Below are 18,612 nucleotides of genomic sequence, written 5' to 3' on the forward strand. Positions count from 1 at the left end.
GAACTGCTAACAAATTTGCTGCTGCGATCAGATCTTAATGACCCCTTTTAATAGAATAGGGAGTAATGAATGATCCCATGATTATAGCACAATTTCTGATATGTGTTACATGATATAATGTATCGACCACAATGGGAAGTTTCTCACATGAGCATTGGATTTTACCTCACTTTCAGTATTTATACAAAATAAAAACAAAAGGAGAAGCCAAGCCAGTACCTTTTAATACACTGATCAAATGATACAACTGCTTTTTGGGAACTATTTGTTACTATAGCTACTGTATTGTATATAATATTACTACAAGGAGAATACAAAGGGGTATATTCAATTAGGGTCGAAAGCTGCCGTCTGTCGAAAATACGTCAGTTTTCGACTTTTTAAGGTCGAATCGCGATTCGACCTATTCAATCCCAGCTATTTTTATTCGTCAAGTCGAGGAAACGGGCCAAATTCGACAGGATTTGGCCTTGTTTCCGACCATCTCAGTCCGACATAAAAAAACGTCGGACTGAGATGAGGGACCTTACAGGAGGAGAGGGGGGAGAGCCGCGGAGAGATGGGGGAGAGCAGCGCTACAGCACAGCGCTGCAGGAGGATGTGTCACAACCGCATCGCTCATGGCAGCGTCCACCCTGCTCCAGCAAGTGAGGTTACGCTTGCTGGAGCCAGGTGAACACTGCCGTGAGGTCTGCCGGCTGTGAGACATCCTTCTGCAGCGCTACTGTAGCGCTGCTCTCCTTCGTCTGCCCGCGGCTCTCCCCACTGGTCTCCCCCCTCTCCTCCACTCACAGGTCTCATCTCAATTCGACTTTTTTTAAAGTCGAATTGAGATGGGATAGAATAGGGGTTGTCGGATCCATTCCGACAAATGAATGTCGGAATGGATCCGACCCTAACTGAATATACCCCAAAGTGTCTTATTAGCTACTTTCCAGTGGCTGGACGCCTGATTTCTGTTGTTTACGCTGAAGGAAGCGGGCTCTCGCATCAGATATAGACTGTTCATCATTTCTCTTCTGCAACTTCTTCAATGAGGCTTCAAATATATCTGGCAAGAAGACACAAGTTGTAAGAGAGATGTAATACTTCTAGGAAGATAGAATTAATGTGTAGAGCAGATCACTTTATACTAATAAGTAATGACTTTTCTGGTAAAAAGAACGTAATAATACAGAATGAAGCATCCACTATTTAAAAAGATAATATAAATACTGATTTACACCAAAGGGCTTGTACACTTTGTATCTATATATCAGTCTTGAATAGTTGAACAGAGATAAGATACAGATTTACATTAGAGATGAGCGGGTTTTACTCGGACTTACTCGGTTCTCAAAACGGCATCTTATTGGCTCACGGATGTCACGTGTTTTGGATAGCCAATAGAAAAAATCCGGCTAAAACCGAACTGGCGTTAATTCTGGCGTTATATCCGAACCCGCTCATCTCTAGTTTACATAGAGATCAGCAACCTCCATGGGCCAGATTCAATGAGCCGCACTAATTACTGTGAGCTTGTAGCAGTGGTTGGGGCTATTCAGTTGCAGCAAACAGGCTGCACTTAATGCAGATTTCTGTTTGAGTTTGAAGGTAGGGCTTTATGCCCTTATCGCGGGTGCCCCAAACCTGTTAACCCATAGCTGATTGCTCTTAACCCAGAATCTATGGGTTAATGCGCAATAGCCACAAATTTACAGCACAAGGAAAAGGGCTTGTAACTGAATAGCATAAAAGTATGAGGCTACAAGCAATTGTCCTTGCATGGTAATTACCCTGGCTAATTGAATCAGGCCCCATGGAGAGTTGCCACTGCAAGGCAGATAACGGAGTAGGAAAGCAGAAAATAGTATATGCCTGTATATGCCTGTTGATTAACATGAGGATGAGAGATGAAAATAAAGGGGCTGTCTGCGTTTCAACCCTTATGGTCATTCCTTTCAGTTAATCACTTAATGTTATGTATGCAAAAAGTGCAACTTTTATGTTTAAAACATACATCTTATTGACTGCTGTGAAACACAACACATTGCACAAGATCATAAAATAAGCTACAAAATCTTTAGCTATGCAGAATCCATCTTTCTATGCATTCTTTAGCTTCATAGACTTTAAAGGAAACCTCTTGTTGATTAAAACAAGGGTACTCCTGTGGCTGGGAGAGGTTATTTGTGGAAGAAAAGTCAAGCGATTCTTCTCCATAACCCATTAATAATTGTCCACTTGGGCATATTCCACTGTAGTTGATGAAAGATAATTCTGTGCACCTAGAAAGAGTAATAAATATGACAGCCCCTACTGTTCTCATAACATCTTGTACATGTATTTTACTGACTGCTGTCGAAGTCAAAAATATTACATACACACTACATGTAAACTCCAAAAAGAGTGGCCTTTGTGCGTGAGCGTAATCGCCGTGTCTACGCATACACGTAGCGTGCACAGGATATACGGTAGCATGCGCATTCGAACAGTGAAGCCACAAAGACATATTCAACACATATTCATACAACACATAGACAAAACATGTTTAGCACCAAGACTTGTATTATAATTGTATTTATATAATAGAGCAGGGGTGGCCAACCCGCGGCTCTCGAGCCGCATGCGGCTCTTTCATCCACCGCATGCGGCTCAGCCGGCTCCTGGCCACCGCTGCCCTGGCCTCCCCTACTCCCGTGCTGCTGCTGTCTGTGAGGGGAGGAGAGCGCAGCGTGCACCTCTCCTGCCCCTCACTCTCCGGCGCCGGTCCGTGAGCCAATCCGTGAGCTGCCGGACCGCGAGCTTTGATTGGCTCACGGACCGGCGCCTAGAGGAGAGACACAGCCGCCGGAGAGTGAGGGGTAGGAGAGGCGCACGCTGCGCTCTCCTCCCCTCACAGACAGCAGCCACGCGGTGAGCAGCACGGGGGGGGGGGGGGGGGTGTCATCGTCAAGTATAGCTGGCTCTGGGGGCATTGCTGGCACTAGGGAGACGTATATCTGGCACTGGGGGGCATATCTGGCACTGGGGGGACTCTCGGCACTGGGGGCATTGCTGGCACTGTGGGGACATATATATCTGGCACTTGGGACGAGGCTGAAGTTAGCTTGTGCACTTGGGGGACGTATCTGGCACTGTGGGGACACTGGCATTGGGGGCATAGCTGGCACTGGGGACATATATACATCTGCCACTAGGGGCATATCTGGCACTGTGGGGACACTGGCATTGGGGGCATAGCTGGCACTGGGGACATATATATCTGCCACTAGGGGCATAGCTGGCACTGTGGGGACAAGTATATCTGGTACTGGGGGCATAGCTGGTACTGGGGGGAAATGTATATCTGGCACTGGGGGGAAATGTATATCTGGCACTGTGGGGACATGTATATCTGGCACTGGGGCATATCTGGCACTGTGGAGACACTGGCATTGGGGGCATAGCTGGCACTTTGGGGACATATATCTGGCACTAGGGGCATAGCTGTCACTGGGGGCATATATATCTGGCACTGGGGGCATAGCTGGCACTGGGGGCATAGCTGGCACTGGGGGCACAGCTGGCACTGGGGGCACAGCTGGCACTTTGGGGACATATATATCTGGCACTAGGGGCATAGCTGGCACTGTGGGGACATATATATCTGGCACTGGGGGCATATCTGGCACTGGGGGGAAATGTGTATCTGGCACTGCGAGGCATATATGTATCTGGCGCTGTGGGGCATATATGTATCTGGCACTGTGGGGACATATGTTTCTGGCAGTGTGGAGGCACCCATTTTTTTAAAATTTTTATATGTATGTGGCACTGTACTGGGGCATTATATGTATGTGGCACTGTACAACATAACTGAAAACGGAGTTATGACAGAAGGTCATACTCCTACAAACGTCATAACGAAAGGTGTGCGCACAAAATGGGGTGTGGCTTTGTGAAAACTAGACCACACCCCCATTTTTGAGCGCGCGCCGATACTGGCTCTTCCCCTTGACTACAGATCTTTTCTGGCTCTTTGCCTCTGACTGGTTGGCCACCCCTGTAATACAGTGTAACATCAGATATATATATATATATATATATATATATATATATATATTTATATTACTGGGATAGTGCAAGTTAATCATATCATGTTTAGTCTCATATTAATCAGTGTTTTACCATCACTAATCTGATCATTACGAATAAACCGTTGCACACTGAGACTGCAATATATGAGTAATATAAGATATGTATGGAATAATGTGCAGAGCAAGGTGTGGATACTGGTCAGTTGGAACTGGCTTCACAGCATGGCCCTGAGGGCAAACACATGTGCCTGCAACATAGGACAAAAGCCCTCACACTGACCTATGAGCCTTCGAGTTCTTGAGAGGTCTGGCCTCTGGACCAATGGAAGAAGATGAAACCCACTGTTGTATACACCCATTATTTTACTGTATAAAAAGAAGGACCCAGAATCAGGCAGCTCTCTGATACATTCTCATACACACACACACACACACACACACACACACACACACACACACACACACACACACACACACACACACACACACACACACACACACACACACACTTATCAGAAGTCTCCTACCTGATGACTGGCTGCCTGAAACCAGTGAAATTAAGCATATGTATATTGGCTGTAACTGATTCTTATGTAACGGCAACTGCTTCTTGTGTAATTGTAACTCTGTAACTATATACGTGTTATACTGTACATATGTTATTTTGTATGCATAACCTTTAATATCAAATACATATATCTCTGAGCGTTGGACCTCAGTAATACCATATGTGTGCGACTGCTTGCTTTCTCTTAAGGGATATAGTGCTGCGACGTTCAGCGCACTTTTATCGAATATGGTAATAAGATGTGCCTTGTGTCCGTGGTATATATTAACGCAGGCATTGAAATGTTTATTTAAAATAATTAGAAATTTACACTGCTTACATAAGAAAAAAATTGACACTATGGGGGTATCCTATTAGCTGCAGTAAATGGATCCCCCAGGGGCTATTCATTTAGCCCTGAGCGCCAGCACTTATTGGGGAGTATGTTGCAGAATCCCCGATAAGCAGCCCTTTGAGACCTGTTTTAACACGATAACACATGGGTCTGGGAATTTACCCCAGATCCCATGTGTTATCGCTCAAAAACAGGTAATTTACCACACAGTAAAAACAGGCTATAATTGGATAGCACGATAATACTATTAGGCTATAAAACCAGTTTTTACCGTGCAGTAAATTAGCACTGGCAATAGGATACCGCTCCACGTCCTACTTTTACAGAAATTAAAACAGTGGTTAGATTTTGTTCAACTGTGGACACCTAGAGTGAAGGTTCTGAATTGATCAATTAATCAAATTGATTGTGTTATATGTAATTATACTCCATGCGCTTCTGCAGTAACACTGATCCATGAACGTATTTTTACATGCATTGCAAAGAAAACTGAAAACCTGCACTGCAAGTACTATATTGTATTGTCACGTGCCTACTTAGATTTGTTTAAGGGGAAGTCCATGGAATTGTAGGCTAACATGGTGGCAGTGGAAAGAAGCTTGCGTAGGCCAATGGTAGAGGACAAACAAAAAATTGATAAGAGCGGATTAAACACATAACTGACCCTGTTCTGCGCTGAAGAACAGACACATGATTTTGCAGGACAGGATAATTTCAGTGGGATGAAGAGCTGGAGAGAGTGAATGTATAGGGCTTCCCTGTTTGCAGAACACATACAGGCTTATTTTTTTTGTCCAGAAAAGGACTTGAATTCACTGTCACATCTCTTGCCCCATGTTCAAGCCTCATCTCTATATTTGTGACAGGATATACTTTGCACCTTCTAGGTGCAATTACATACCTCTCAACATGACCCTCTCCTGGAGGGACAGAATACTCTGCTCCTGGATTTCCCTGTTAATTTAGGATTGTCATCTCCTGTGGTAAAACACCTTTCTTATCCTTTAACCTGTTCAAAACAGGTGATGACAATCATACATTAACAGAAAAGTCCAGAAGCAGAGCATTCTGTCCCTCCTGGAGAGGGTCATGTTGAGAGGTATGCAATTATAACATTGAAGAAGGCAGCAATGTGGAGCCTGCAACAGGTGCTGCTGCTGCTCTGCAATCAAGGAAAGGCTTGTTGGATAAAGAGGGGAACAACAAGAGCAAGGAGAATTTATAGGTGTTTAGCAGTTAAGGAAAACAAAAGATGAACAACATCCTATCCGAAGCTACAATGATAGGTGGAGGTACCCCACATAGTCCAGTCAGTAAGGGTTAAAATGTCAAATGTTTATAAAAGTGTGCCATCTGTCTGTACTGTACTATTTTCTGTATACTATTAGCATTCATGAAAAAGTTTTTCTACTGGTTTCAAGGTCAGACTAAGGTCTTGTATGATTTATCTTAACTTCAGGCATTACATTGCAAAAGACTGTAATTTCAATATGGGTGTGTAGACATTTTAGATCCACTGTAGCTGACAGGTAGGCCTCCCAATCACAGTGGTGACTACAGCAAGGGTGTTTACCTTAAACTATAATGGCTGACATGCATCATACATCCTCCTCCTTTGTGCAATTGTGGTTTACTAACTGCCCATCTATAAGTCCAATTCATGGTTTTCTGGGTGGGATATATTTCTGTATTCGACTACTGTTACTGACTTGATAGACTTATGCCATGATTCTACCTAGATTGCCCCGCACACTTGAGCATGCAGAAATATTACATTTTATAGGCATGCCAAGTATCCTTGAACAGGAAAAATCTGTAAGTGCTGTAGTGTGCTCAGTAGGTGTTTCTTGGGTGCATGCACTCTTCTTCTATTCGCTGTGTAATGACCTGGGTACCATGCACCATTGTCAGGTCACAGCCTGTTCCTGCTCTCCATAAGACACATTCTATGAACCTGCTGTATTGCGAGCTTTTCACATAAATCTTAATGGACATAAAAATATAATGGATTCAATTCTGTTCCACTCTGTCCTCCAGCTGCATTAAACCAAATGTTTACGTGTATGTTAAAAAGAAAAAAAAAACTTAAAAAAAAAAGTGTTTGATTAACAGGCGAGCTGATTATATACATTGTCCACATTTGCTCTTATTCAAATATTTGTTGAGGTATATGCACGCATCTAAATGTAAATGTAATAGCCAAATGTATTGTTTTCCAAACTTCTCTTTAATGTCAACCACAGTTTTCGGTTTCTCAGATATTCATTATCAACATAGTCTACCTCACAAAGCTTGTGTTCCGGTTTTTAGAATGCCAGCCATGAAAACAATCAGTGTGACCTCAAGAAGTGTGGATAGACTCCAGTCTTCAGACACTTAAGACTAAAAATTCTGTTCGTATTGCAAAAACATTGGTTGCATTCGTGAGGACCACACTTTTTAATTCAAGAATCCATGCCTGGGACGGGTCTGGGACTGAGGGTCGACAGCACAAAGGTCGACACACCTTAGGTCGACGCCAATTGGTCGACACACCTTAGGTCGCCATGGACAAAATGTCGACAGGAACAAGGTCGACATGGAAAAAGGTCGACATGAGTTTTTTATGTTTTTTTTGTGTCGTTTTCTTCGTAGAGTGACCGGGAACCCCAATTAGTGCACCGCGTCCCCTCGCATGGCTCGCCATGCTTCGGGCATGGTGCCTTCGCTCCGCTACCGCTTCGCTCGGCACACTTTACCGTTCCAATCGTAGTCCACGTGGATCGTTAAGTATGAAAAGGTTCAAAAAAAGAAAAAAAAAAAAAAAAAAACGTGAAAAACTCATGTTGACCTTTTTCCATGTCGACCTTGTTCCTGTCGACCTTTTGTCCATGTCGACCTTTTGTCCATGCCGACCTAAGGTGTGTCGACCAATTGGCGTCGACCTTTGTGCTGTCGACCTGGAGTCCGGATACCGCCTGGGACATCTAGACAAGTTATCAGGAGCATGGCTGTTCCACTTATCAGAATTTTGATGACCGATATCTGAGTAAAGTGTCATATCTTAAACCATTTGAGATGTCTTTAACTTTGAAGGTAGCAGAGTGGAAAGAATTTGCTGACGTACAACATGACTTTAGGGGAAGTAAGCAGCATCCGTGAGACAAGCTTGCCTGATATTCCAAAGGGAAGCTCAAGACACAGGTGGAATTACTGATGTTGTGAGGTCTGGAAATCCCTGGTCACCATCCCCAGGAGAGCAGGTCTGAGGCTGTGACTTTGATCTTCTGATGGTGAAATTGATAGTATGCCAGATTCAATACTGCCAGTATGACTAACCATGCAAGGTGTGTGACAATAGCCAAGGAACTTGTGGAGGGAGGGAGGGATAGAGAGAGAGAGGGGCTTTGATTAAATTGTCTCAGGAATGACACTCCTTAGGAAACCATGGTCACTTAGGGGCTTGCCAGGTCTAATGACAAATTATCCCATTCCATTATTGTACCATTTAATGTACATGCTCATTACTGGATAACAGAAACTCTCTAATACTATGCTGAAACTTTATGGCAGCTGGCTGATTAGTTAGGATATTCTGTTTTATGAGTTACAGAGCATCAAATGTATTTAGCACTTTATGGTAGAAGAGAAAGGGTTTCAAACAAATGGATAAGAAGCTGGGTGGATCCAAATAGCACAGTGGGGACCAACAGTCTCCTTAGCAAGGAGAAATCCTAAAAGTGGAAACACATTGTTCTACATCCTGTGCAGAGACGGTACTGGTCACAATACATCAGACTTGCAGAGATAACATTGCCACACAGACCAGCATTCATACCTTCACCAAATACCATCGCATTGATGTCCATTCAAATGAAAATCTAGCAACTTCATTTTTTTAATCTATTATCCCTCCCAAGTTATTTATTTTCGTGATCTTCTCTGGATGTGCTGCCCTGGGAATGATGTGATAATTGTGACACTTACTGGTAACTCCTTGTCAGGATTTTTCCTGGCCAGATCTCTTAGTAAATTATTTAGCCAGCAGTAAAGGGGGGTACACACGGAGAGATCCGTGCTTAAAATCTAAGCAATCTTGCTAGATTGCTTAGATTTTAAGCACGGATCTGCCGTGTGTTTGCCCCCCAGCGATAGCGATGCGCGGCCCCGCACATCGCTATCGCCGGTGCTAGATTGAGCCTGCATGCAGGCTCAATCTAGCGGGTCGCTCACTTCACCGTTGTGTGAAGTGAGTGGCCCCCCGTCGGCTTTCCCCCTCGCTCAGCACATCGCGCTGTGCTGAGCGGGGTGAGAGATGTGTGCTGAGCGGTCTGTGTTAAGATCGCTCAGCACACATCTCTCCCGTGAGTACCTCCCTTAACTTTAGCATGTAGAGCTAATATTGGAAAAACACTAAAGGGGGGTACTCACGGGAGAGATGTGTGCTGAGCGATCTTAACACAGACCGCTCAGCACACATCTCTCACCCCGCTCAGCACAGCGCGATGTGCTGAGCGAGGGGGAAAGCCGACGGGGGGCCGCTCACTTCACACAACGGTGAAGTGAGCGACCCGCTAGATTGAGCCTGCATGCAGCTCAATCTAGCACCGGCGATAGCGATGTGCGGGGCCGCGCATCGCTATCGCTGGGGGGCATACACACGGCAGATCCGTGCTTAAAATCTAAGCAATCTAGCAAGATTGCTTAGATTTTAAGCACGGATCTCTCCGTGTGTACCCCCCTTTAGAAGGGGTGGTAAATAAATTATCTGCCCATAGCTGTCCTGGGAATGGCGTGAAATAGACTTTACATATTACAAGTACAAACAGGAAGAAAGGAGTAAAGTCTTGCTTGTGAGAGCCCACAATCTACAGAGAAATATGTCACAAGAGAGACACAAGGTGTGACTGCAGAGACCAGGCTGCCCGAATTTATATTGCTTAGAGAATAAACTGACAATGGAGAGGAGAGCAAGTGAATAAGAATCAGGGCTTTTAACTGTACTGTATGTATTATTGTGTAAGAGCAGTTTCTCTTACAAAACCATACATACATTTAAGCATATAAAATACAGGTTGAGTATCCCATATCCAAATATTCCGAAATACGGAATATTCCGAAATACGGACTTTTTTGAGTGAGAGTGAGATAGTGAAATCTTTGTTTTCTGTGGCTCAATGTACTCAAACTTTGTTTAATACACAAAGTTATTAAAAATATTGTATTAAATGACCTTCAGGCTGTGTGTATAAGGTGTATATGAAACATAAATGAATTGTGTGAATGTACACACACTTTGTTTAATGCACAAAGTTACAAAAAATATTGATTAAAATAACCTTCATGCTGTGTGTATAAGGTGTATATGAAACATAAATGCATTCTGTGCTTAGACTTGGGTCCCATCGCCATGATATATCATTATGGTATGCAATTATTCCAAAATACGGAAAAATCCGATATCCAAAATACCTCTGGTCCCAAGCATTTTGGATAAGGGATACTCAACCTGTAGTTCTAGGTTTCACTGAAATAATCTCACCTGTGTGCTGCTTTGCTTGTTCTCTAGATTGCCATTTAGCCATTTCTTCTTCAGTCACCTCTTCTCTGGCCACACTGCTCAGTTCATAAGCATTTATATCATGCAGCTTTGGGAGTAAATCTTTAACCCATTCATAGCGGATGGGACACACAATCCTGACAAATATCTTCGAAGTCACCAAGACATTGTGGAACAATATCCACTCCATGTTGGCTTCATGTCCAAATATCTTATAAAAAAAAAAAAAAAAAAAGAGTAAAAAATTATTTATACCACCAAATTCAACAGAGGCAGCAGAATGAATTTAAGCAAATAGCTCTGTGGTCATCGTGTTCCAAGTAGCTTTTGCACTTATAGTTTAGTAATTACAACCATTCAACCATTCAAAGCTTGTGCAAAAGTAAGCAATGTGCGTACTTTGAAGCGAATTAATAATGAGTATCGGTTATCTTTGATACTGTAAATGTTCTCCCTCACTGTCGCTCAGTAGATGAGCCAGATGATAATTGGGCCTTGTATGAATTTGATATATCTGAAATCAGACCTCAGCACCAAAACCAAAAAGAATTTACTTGGAGCAAAAAATTAATCCACAAATTGTTTTCAGGATGGCACTGGAAAATGGTCTCCATTTGCAGCGTAAAAAGTAAGAACAAAGCAATCTGGGAATGTACCAAGATGGTGTTTGTTTAAAACACAATTAGTATTCCTCAGAGAAGAGGAGATATGTGGGTAACCCCACTGATAATTGGGTAAGCCAATACATGGCCCACAATGAAGTAGTGATCATTTCAGTGGGGTATCTCCCACTATCCAGCCCCGGGGGAAGGATTAGGTAAATTGGTAACCCACTCAGGTAGAATAAAATAGAAATAATATACCAGATGAAATGTTCACAAAACAACATTTGCGCACCAAGGTGGAACACAACAACAAATTTGGATCAGTTTGGAACAGATGTTGTTTAAGGTATTTAAAGAGCATCAGCAGACCAGTCACTCACTTTGCTGAAACACAAGGAACACTTGTACCCCTTTTCACACCACTGCATCGATCCGGGTTATTGTCGGGTTGGTTCAGTTCCCAGGGATCCAACCCGGGTAGCTTACAAGGTTGGTTCCGGGATGGATCAGAGGAAAGGGCAAAGTAAACGGATAACCCGGGTCTGCCACGTTCACAGAAAAGGGAGGGCGCATTCCCGGCACTTGGAGATGATATCATCTCCAAGCACCGGCAGACAAGTTCTACTGCACCAGTGTGCAGTGTAAACTGTGTGGACCCAGGAATAACCCAGTTTGGAGCCAATGGGGGTCATTCAGAGTTGATTGCACGCTGCCGATTTTCGCAGTGCAGCGATCAGGCTACTACTGCGAATGCGTATGCACCGCAATGCGCACCGTACGGGTACAAACAGCATCGTTGCTGGGCAATGCTTCTAGCGACGAATCCATTTGCATGGGTGATCGAAAGGAGATTGACAGAAGGAGGGCGTTTATGGGTGTCAACTGATCGTTTTCTGGGAGTGGTAGGGAAAACGCAGGTGTGTCCAGGTGTTTGCAGGGCAGGCGTCTGACATCAATTCCGGGACCGGACAGGCTGAAGTGATCGCAACGGCTGAGTAAGTTCAGACCTACGCTGAAACTGCAAAAAACGTTATTGTCCCGCTCAGCTGCACATGCGAGCGCACACTAGCAAAGCGAAAATACACTCCCCCGTGGGCGGCGACTATGCGTTTGCACGGCTACAAAAAGTAGCTAGCGAGCAATCAACTCGGAATGAGGGCCAATGTCTGAAAGGGGTCTTATCCTGGACTAGAACTGCATTCCAAATCCCAGGTCAGAACAGAGATTTTGGTGTAAAAAGGATATAAATAGTATGCTGGTGGAAAACCTTTTAATAGTAAGTTGCTAATTTTTTTCTTCCTTTGTTTTATCCTTATTCGTACAAATGTATCTGTTATTTAGCTCACTAAAAGAGTTCCTTCAAAAACTGTGTGCAAGTGTACCAAGAAGAATTGATGACGTTTTGAAGGCAAAGGGTGGTCACACCAAATATTGATTTGGTTTCGATTTGTCTTCTGTTCCTTCACTTTGCATTTTGTTAATTGATAAAAAATAAATACTACTATTTCTGAAATCATTTATACGTTGCAGCATTTTTTCAACACCTGGTGAAAACTTTTGCACATCATTTACACACACATATATATATATATACATACACACATACATATACACACACATACATACAGTATATATGGCAAATACCACTGACTCATCACAAAATCTCCTGAACCATAAGGACCAGGAACTTGAAATTTGGACAGTAGCTTGCTTTCATGACAGAGGTACCCACTAAGAAGGGATTTTTTCAAAATTCCACCCACAAAACGGTTAAAAGAGGTGAGATGATTATTGGTAATGTCCATCTCACAGAGGAGAGTTAAGACAGACCACCCAGCCGGGGCTATAAAGAATACATGGTGTCGGCGATACAAAGTCGTGGAGAGGGGAGAACATAATGCTCTGTTCCTGGACTTTCTTGCCATTGGCAGTTGCAGAGCAGTCCATTATTCAAATAAGGGAGCCACATCAACTACCACCCCTAAACACTGTCAAACATCGCTGGCTGTGCCTCCACTATTTGAATAATAGCCTGCTCTGCATCTGCCACTGGCAACGAAGTCTAGCCTTATGGTTCAGGAGATTTTATGATGAGTCAGTGGTATTTGTCTTTGATATATGTACAGATTTTATATATAAGTACTTAACAAACCTATTTCTAGTCAGGAGGGGATAGTGTTTCAATTATTAGAGGTGAACCTGTCACTTGAAGTAAACATTGCCGAACCTCTCAGAGAGCAATAGGAGGAAAGGAGAGATAGATATTTTGACTCTTAAATTCATTAAAGAAATGTTTGACAGTCAGCAACTGCATATCTGCTGTGTAAAGGGTAATGACAGATCTCCCAGTGACCTAAAGCATTGGGTAAAAATATTTACCTTTTTACCTCAAAGGAGGAGCCAAGCTAAGCAAGCAGACCTAGGGCCCTTTGGAATAGAGCCTATCCCTGCAAACATTACATATTTAACATACAGCGGGCGGAAGCTTGGACTGTCATCCCATCATTTACAGCACTGAGCAGGGCAGCATCAGAGGCGGGATGTGACAGAGAAGAAGGCAGATTATTCTATTCAGTGCCATCCTTTTGACCGCATCATTCCGGGGGAAGGCCCACGTGGAGGTTTGGCCTGACAAAGATTGGAAGCGGCGGGCAGAGCATGTCCTGTTGTAAGTTTAATTGATAATCTTCTGTGATAAACTAACCAGTTAACTTTAGATATATCCCGCTGTCCAGAAAATAAGACACAGAGGCTACAGATAAAATGTAATTACCAGCGCATTTCATCTCTTTGTGATTATACTTGAAATTCCGTAGTGAAACACAGGTATTCAGCTGATAAGGAGATTTATGGTAAGAACTTACCATTGTTAAATCTCTTTCTGCAAGGTGCACTGGGTTCCACAGGGTGTAGAGTAGGATCTTGATCCGAGAATCCAATAGGCTAATCGCATTGACTGTTCCCAAGATGCTCAGCGTCGCCTCCTCTATAACCCCGCCTCCATGCACAGGAGCTCAGATTTGTTAACCAGTCCAATGCAGTAGCAGGTAAAAGAGACGACAACCGTTAGTAGCCACGTACACCACATTCTCACGACAGGAGAAGGTATCAGTGGCTAATGCTATACAAACCCAAAGAAGCTAAGTGCGTCAGGGTGGGCGCCCTGTGGAACCCAGTGTACCTCGCAGAAAGAGATTTAACAACGGTAAGTTCTTACCATAAATCTCCTTTTCTGCAACGGGGTACACTGGGATCCACAGGGAATAACATCGGGGATGTCCTAAAGTAGTTCCTCATGGGAGGGGACGCACTGTAGCGGGCACAAGAATCCGGCGTCCAAAGGAAACATCCTGGGAGGCGGAAGTATCGAAGGCAGAGAACCTTATGAACGTGTTCACTGAGGACCACGCAGCCGCCTTGCACAATTGTTCAAGGGTCGCACCACGGGGGGGCACCCAAGAAGGTCCAACCGACCGAGTAGAATGGGCTTTGATGGTAGCAGGAGCTGGAAGACCAGCTTGTACATAAGCTTGTGCAATCACCATTCTAATCCATCTGGCCAGGGTCTGCTTATTCGCAGGCCAGCCAAGTTTGTGAAAACGTGGCTGGTGAAAACCAAAAAGGACAAAGAAAGAATCAAACTTCCTAACAGAGTCTGTCCTCTTCACATAGATACGGAGAGCCGGTACCACATCCAAAGGCCGTTCAAATCAGGAGAGATAAAGGCCGGAACCACAATCTCTTGGTTAAGGTGTACAGAAGACACCACCTTAGGTAGATAACCAGGGCGTGTCCGAAGAATCGCCCGGTCACGGTGAAAAATCAGAAAGGGTGACCGATAGGATAAGGCACCCAAGTCAGAAACCCGTCTAGCAGAGGCAATAGCCAGCAGAAACAAAACCTTAAGAGTAAGCCACTTAAAGTCCACAGATTCAAGAGGTTCAAACGGAGACTCTTGCAAGGCCTCCAGAACCACCGACAAATCCCAAGGAGCCACAGGCGGGACACAGGGAGGCTGAATCCGTAACACACCCTGAGTGAATGAATGAACATCAGGCAGAGTCGCAATTTTCTCTGAAACCATACAGACAAGGCAAAAATATGAACCTTGATGGAGGTCAGACGAAGGCCTAAATCCAGGCCCCGTTGTAAAAAGGTCAAAAGTTTGGCCGTACTAAACTTGTAAGTGTCATGATTGCTAGATGTGCACCAAGCAAAGTAAGAATTCTAGACCCTATGATAAATCCAAGCTGAAGCCAGCTTACGGGCCTTCAACATGGTTTGAATGACCGCCTCAGAAAATCCTTTGGCCCTCAGAACGCCGTCAAAGCCAGCCGGGCTGAATCCTGGTATACACAAGGGCCCTGAACGAGGAGGTCTGGGCGTTGCGGAAGCAGAAGACGACGCTCCAACAAGAGACCCTGTAGGTCTGAGAACCAATGCCGTCTGGGCCACGCTGGAGCTATCAGAAGTAGGAATCCTCCTTCTTGCTTGAACTTCCTTATCACCCTGGGCAGAAGTGACCCCGGAGGGAACATGTATGGCAGCCGAAAGTTCCATGGAATTGCCAGTGCGTCCACGAACGCAGCTTGAGGATCCATTGTCCTTGCTATGAAGACCGGAACCTTGTGATTGTGTCGAGACGCCATCAGGTCTACGTCTGGTAGGCCCCACTTGTCCACTAGGAGTTGAAATACTTCTGGATGGAGACTCCACTCTCCAGCGTGTGCGCCCTGACGACTGAGGAAGTCCGCTTCTCAGTTGTGGGCCCCCGGAATGAATACTGCCGATATGGCTGGCAGATGGCGTTCCGCCCACTGAAGAATCCTCGACACTTCCATCATTGCCATGCGGCTTTGAGTGTTGCCTTGATGATTTATGTATGCCAACGTGGTGGCGTCGTCCGACTGTACTTGAACAGGCCTGTTCTGTATGAGATGCTGGGCCAGGTTCAAAGCATTAAACACCGCCCGCAATTCCAGAATGTTTATCAGGAGGAGAGACTCCTCCCTGGTCCACCGACCCTGAAGAGAGTGTTGCTCCAACACCGCACCCCAACCCCGCAGACTGGCATCCGTCGTCAGAAGTACCCAGTTGGAGATCCAGAAGAGACGACCCCTGCTCAATCGATGGTCCTGTAGCCACCAGCTCAGTGATCAATGAACCTCCGGAGACAAGGAGATCATGTGAGACCTGATCCGGTAAGGCAGGCCGTCCCACTTGGCAAGAATCAGCTTCTGCAGATGGCAGGAGTGAAACTGAGCGTACTCTACCATGTCGAAAGCTGACACCATGAGGCCTAGTACTTGCATCGCCGAATGTATCGACATTCGCGGGCGAGAGAGGAAGCCTTGAATTCTGTCCTGAAGGTTCAGGACCTTCTCCGGAGACAAGAACAACCGTTGGTTGTGAGTGTCCAACAATGCCCCCAGGTGCACCATGCTCTGAGCAGGAACCAGGGAAGATTTCTTCCAGTTGATGAGCCACCCGTGAACTTAGAGAAACTGGACCGTCAGATCCAGATGACGGAGGAGAATTTCTGGGGAATTCGCCAGGATAAGCAAGTCGTCCAGATACGGTAGGATCCTGGCACCCTGACGGTGGAGTAGGGCCATCATTACCGCAATGACCTTTGTGAATACTCGCGGAGCCGTGGTCAATCCAAAAGGTGAGGCCCAAAATTGATAATAGAGGTTGCCAATAGCAAACCGCAGGTATTGCTGATGCGACATGGCAATAGGAATATGGAGGTAAGCATCCTGTATGTCCAGGTAGACCATATAGTCCCCGGGCTCTAACGCCAGAACAATAGAGCGAAGAGTTTCCATACGAAACTTGGAGACTTTCACAAATTTGTTCAAGGAGTTGAGGTTGAGAATGGGCCGAGAGGAACCATTCGGTTTCGGGACTAGAAACAGCATAGAATAGTACTCCTTGCCTCCCTGAGCCAGAGGCACCGGCACTACCACTCCTGTGTGGAGGGACTGTATCACCAAATGAAGAGTTTTTGCCTTCACTTGATCCGAAGGGACGTTTGTCAGGCAAAAATGACAAGGGGGACGATTCTTGAAGGATATGGCTTATCCATGAGTGACGACTTCCCTTACACAGGCGTCGGAAGTGATCTTCAAACATACCTGGGTTAACCCTAGAAGTTGGCCTCCCACCCTGGGATCATCCCAGACGAAGGCCCGCCCTGTCATGCAGTAGGCTTGTCTGATTTGGAAGCAGGCCGACGGGCAGCCCAGGCATGTTTAGGTTTGGGCTTAGTGGTTGTGGAAGTGCGAGCCTGTTTCAGGTACGCCTGACCCTTTGCTTTACCTGGAGGTCGAAAGGAAGTACTCCTAACCTTCGGGACCGAAGGATCAGTACTAGGTAGACACGCGGTCTTAGCAGGAGCTAAGTCAGCCACAATCTTGTTGAGATCCTCACCAAAAAGGATGTTTCCCTTAAAAAGGAGCACCTCCAGGGTTTTCTTAGAGTCCAGACCCACAGACCAGGACCATAACCAGAGAATCCGGCAAGCCAGAATGGACGTAGTAGAAGCCTTGGCCGCCAGAACACTGGCATCAGAATGTATGAGAAGCTGTGACAATATACGAGACATTGTCTAGCATTATCAGAAAAATTGGACGGCAGCTCTGCTTCCACCTCCTGAGCCCATGCTTCAATAGCTTCTGCAGCCCATGGGCCGATGCACAGCTCCTGCAAGGGTATAAATAGCTTTTAAGCAACCCTCCACACGCTTATCCGTCGGTTCTTTCAGAGAGGTGACGGTAGTGACAGGCAGAGCAGAGGACACCACCAGCCGAGCCACTTGCGAATCCACCAGCGGTGGCGTTTCTCAATTTTTGCTTAACTCTGCAGCGAGGGGATAGCGAGCCAGCATCTGTTTGTGAGGTGTGAATTTCTTTCCTGGATTTTCCCAGGATTCCTGACGTATGTCAACTAAGTGGTAAAAATTAGGTAAAACTTGTTTAGTAACCTTCTTACGTTTAAATCTATCCGGTTTCTTAGAGGTAACAACAGGCTCTGGGTCATCATCAATTTGAAGAATCAGCCTGATAGACTCTAATAGGTCAGGAACATCCACCTGTGAAATAGATTCCCCATCAGAAGCATATGATTCAGTGTCTGAGGGGTCAGTATACACGCCATCCTCATCAGACGAAGTGTCTGAAAAGAAACCAGGGTGGATTGTGAGGAAGTAATGGCCCACTTAGAGGATCCCTTGGTCTTAGGCGGGCGAGGGTTAGGCTTCTGTTTGTTCAGTGAGTGATTCAATTGCTGTAACTGAGTGGACAGGAGATCTGCCCATGGCGGATTAACCGCAGGGACAATATGTGGCTGTACAGGCACGTGAGGTCCCATAGGGGGCGTAAGTCTAGTTACCAGCGTATTTAGTAAAGTAGCCCAAGGTGGGTCATTATGTACCCCCGTTGCTACAGCCCTACTGGGGGGTAGGGAACCCCCAGAACCTGAACCCTCCGCTACTATGTTTTCCTCTA

At 45.2% G+C, this 18,612-nt stretch overlaps 1 protein-coding gene across 6 annotated transcripts in view; it reads right to left on the minus strand.

Annotated features, from left to right (window-relative positions):
- Window positions 1-201: 201 nt before the first annotated feature.
- DHX40 (DEAH-box helicase 40) overlaps window positions 202-18,612 on the minus strand; it is a 373,950-nt gene continuing 355,539 nt past the window's right edge. For 5 of the 6 annotated variants that reach the window (XM_063954056.1, XM_063954052.1, XM_063954055.1 and 2 more), the window contains 2 exons: window positions 10,482-10,710; window positions 202-1,051 (listed from right to left, as the gene is read on the minus strand). In XM_063954056.1, the coding sequence (XP_063810126.1) occupies window positions 924-1,051; window positions 10,482-10,710 (357 nt within the window). In that variant the 3' untranslated portion in view covers window positions 202-923. The remainder of the gene's footprint in view (window positions 1,052-10,481; window positions 10,711-18,612) is intronic. The other variant, XM_063954057.1, reaches the window with a different exon arrangement.

The sequence above is a fragment of the Pseudophryne corroboree genome, chromosome 2, assembly GCF_028390025.1.
Source record: "Pseudophryne corroboree isolate aPseCor3 chromosome 2, aPseCor3.hap2, whole genome shotgun sequence".
In the NCBI taxonomy this organism is placed as follows: domain Eukaryota; kingdom Metazoa; phylum Chordata; class Amphibia; order Anura; family Myobatrachidae; genus Pseudophryne; species Pseudophryne corroboree.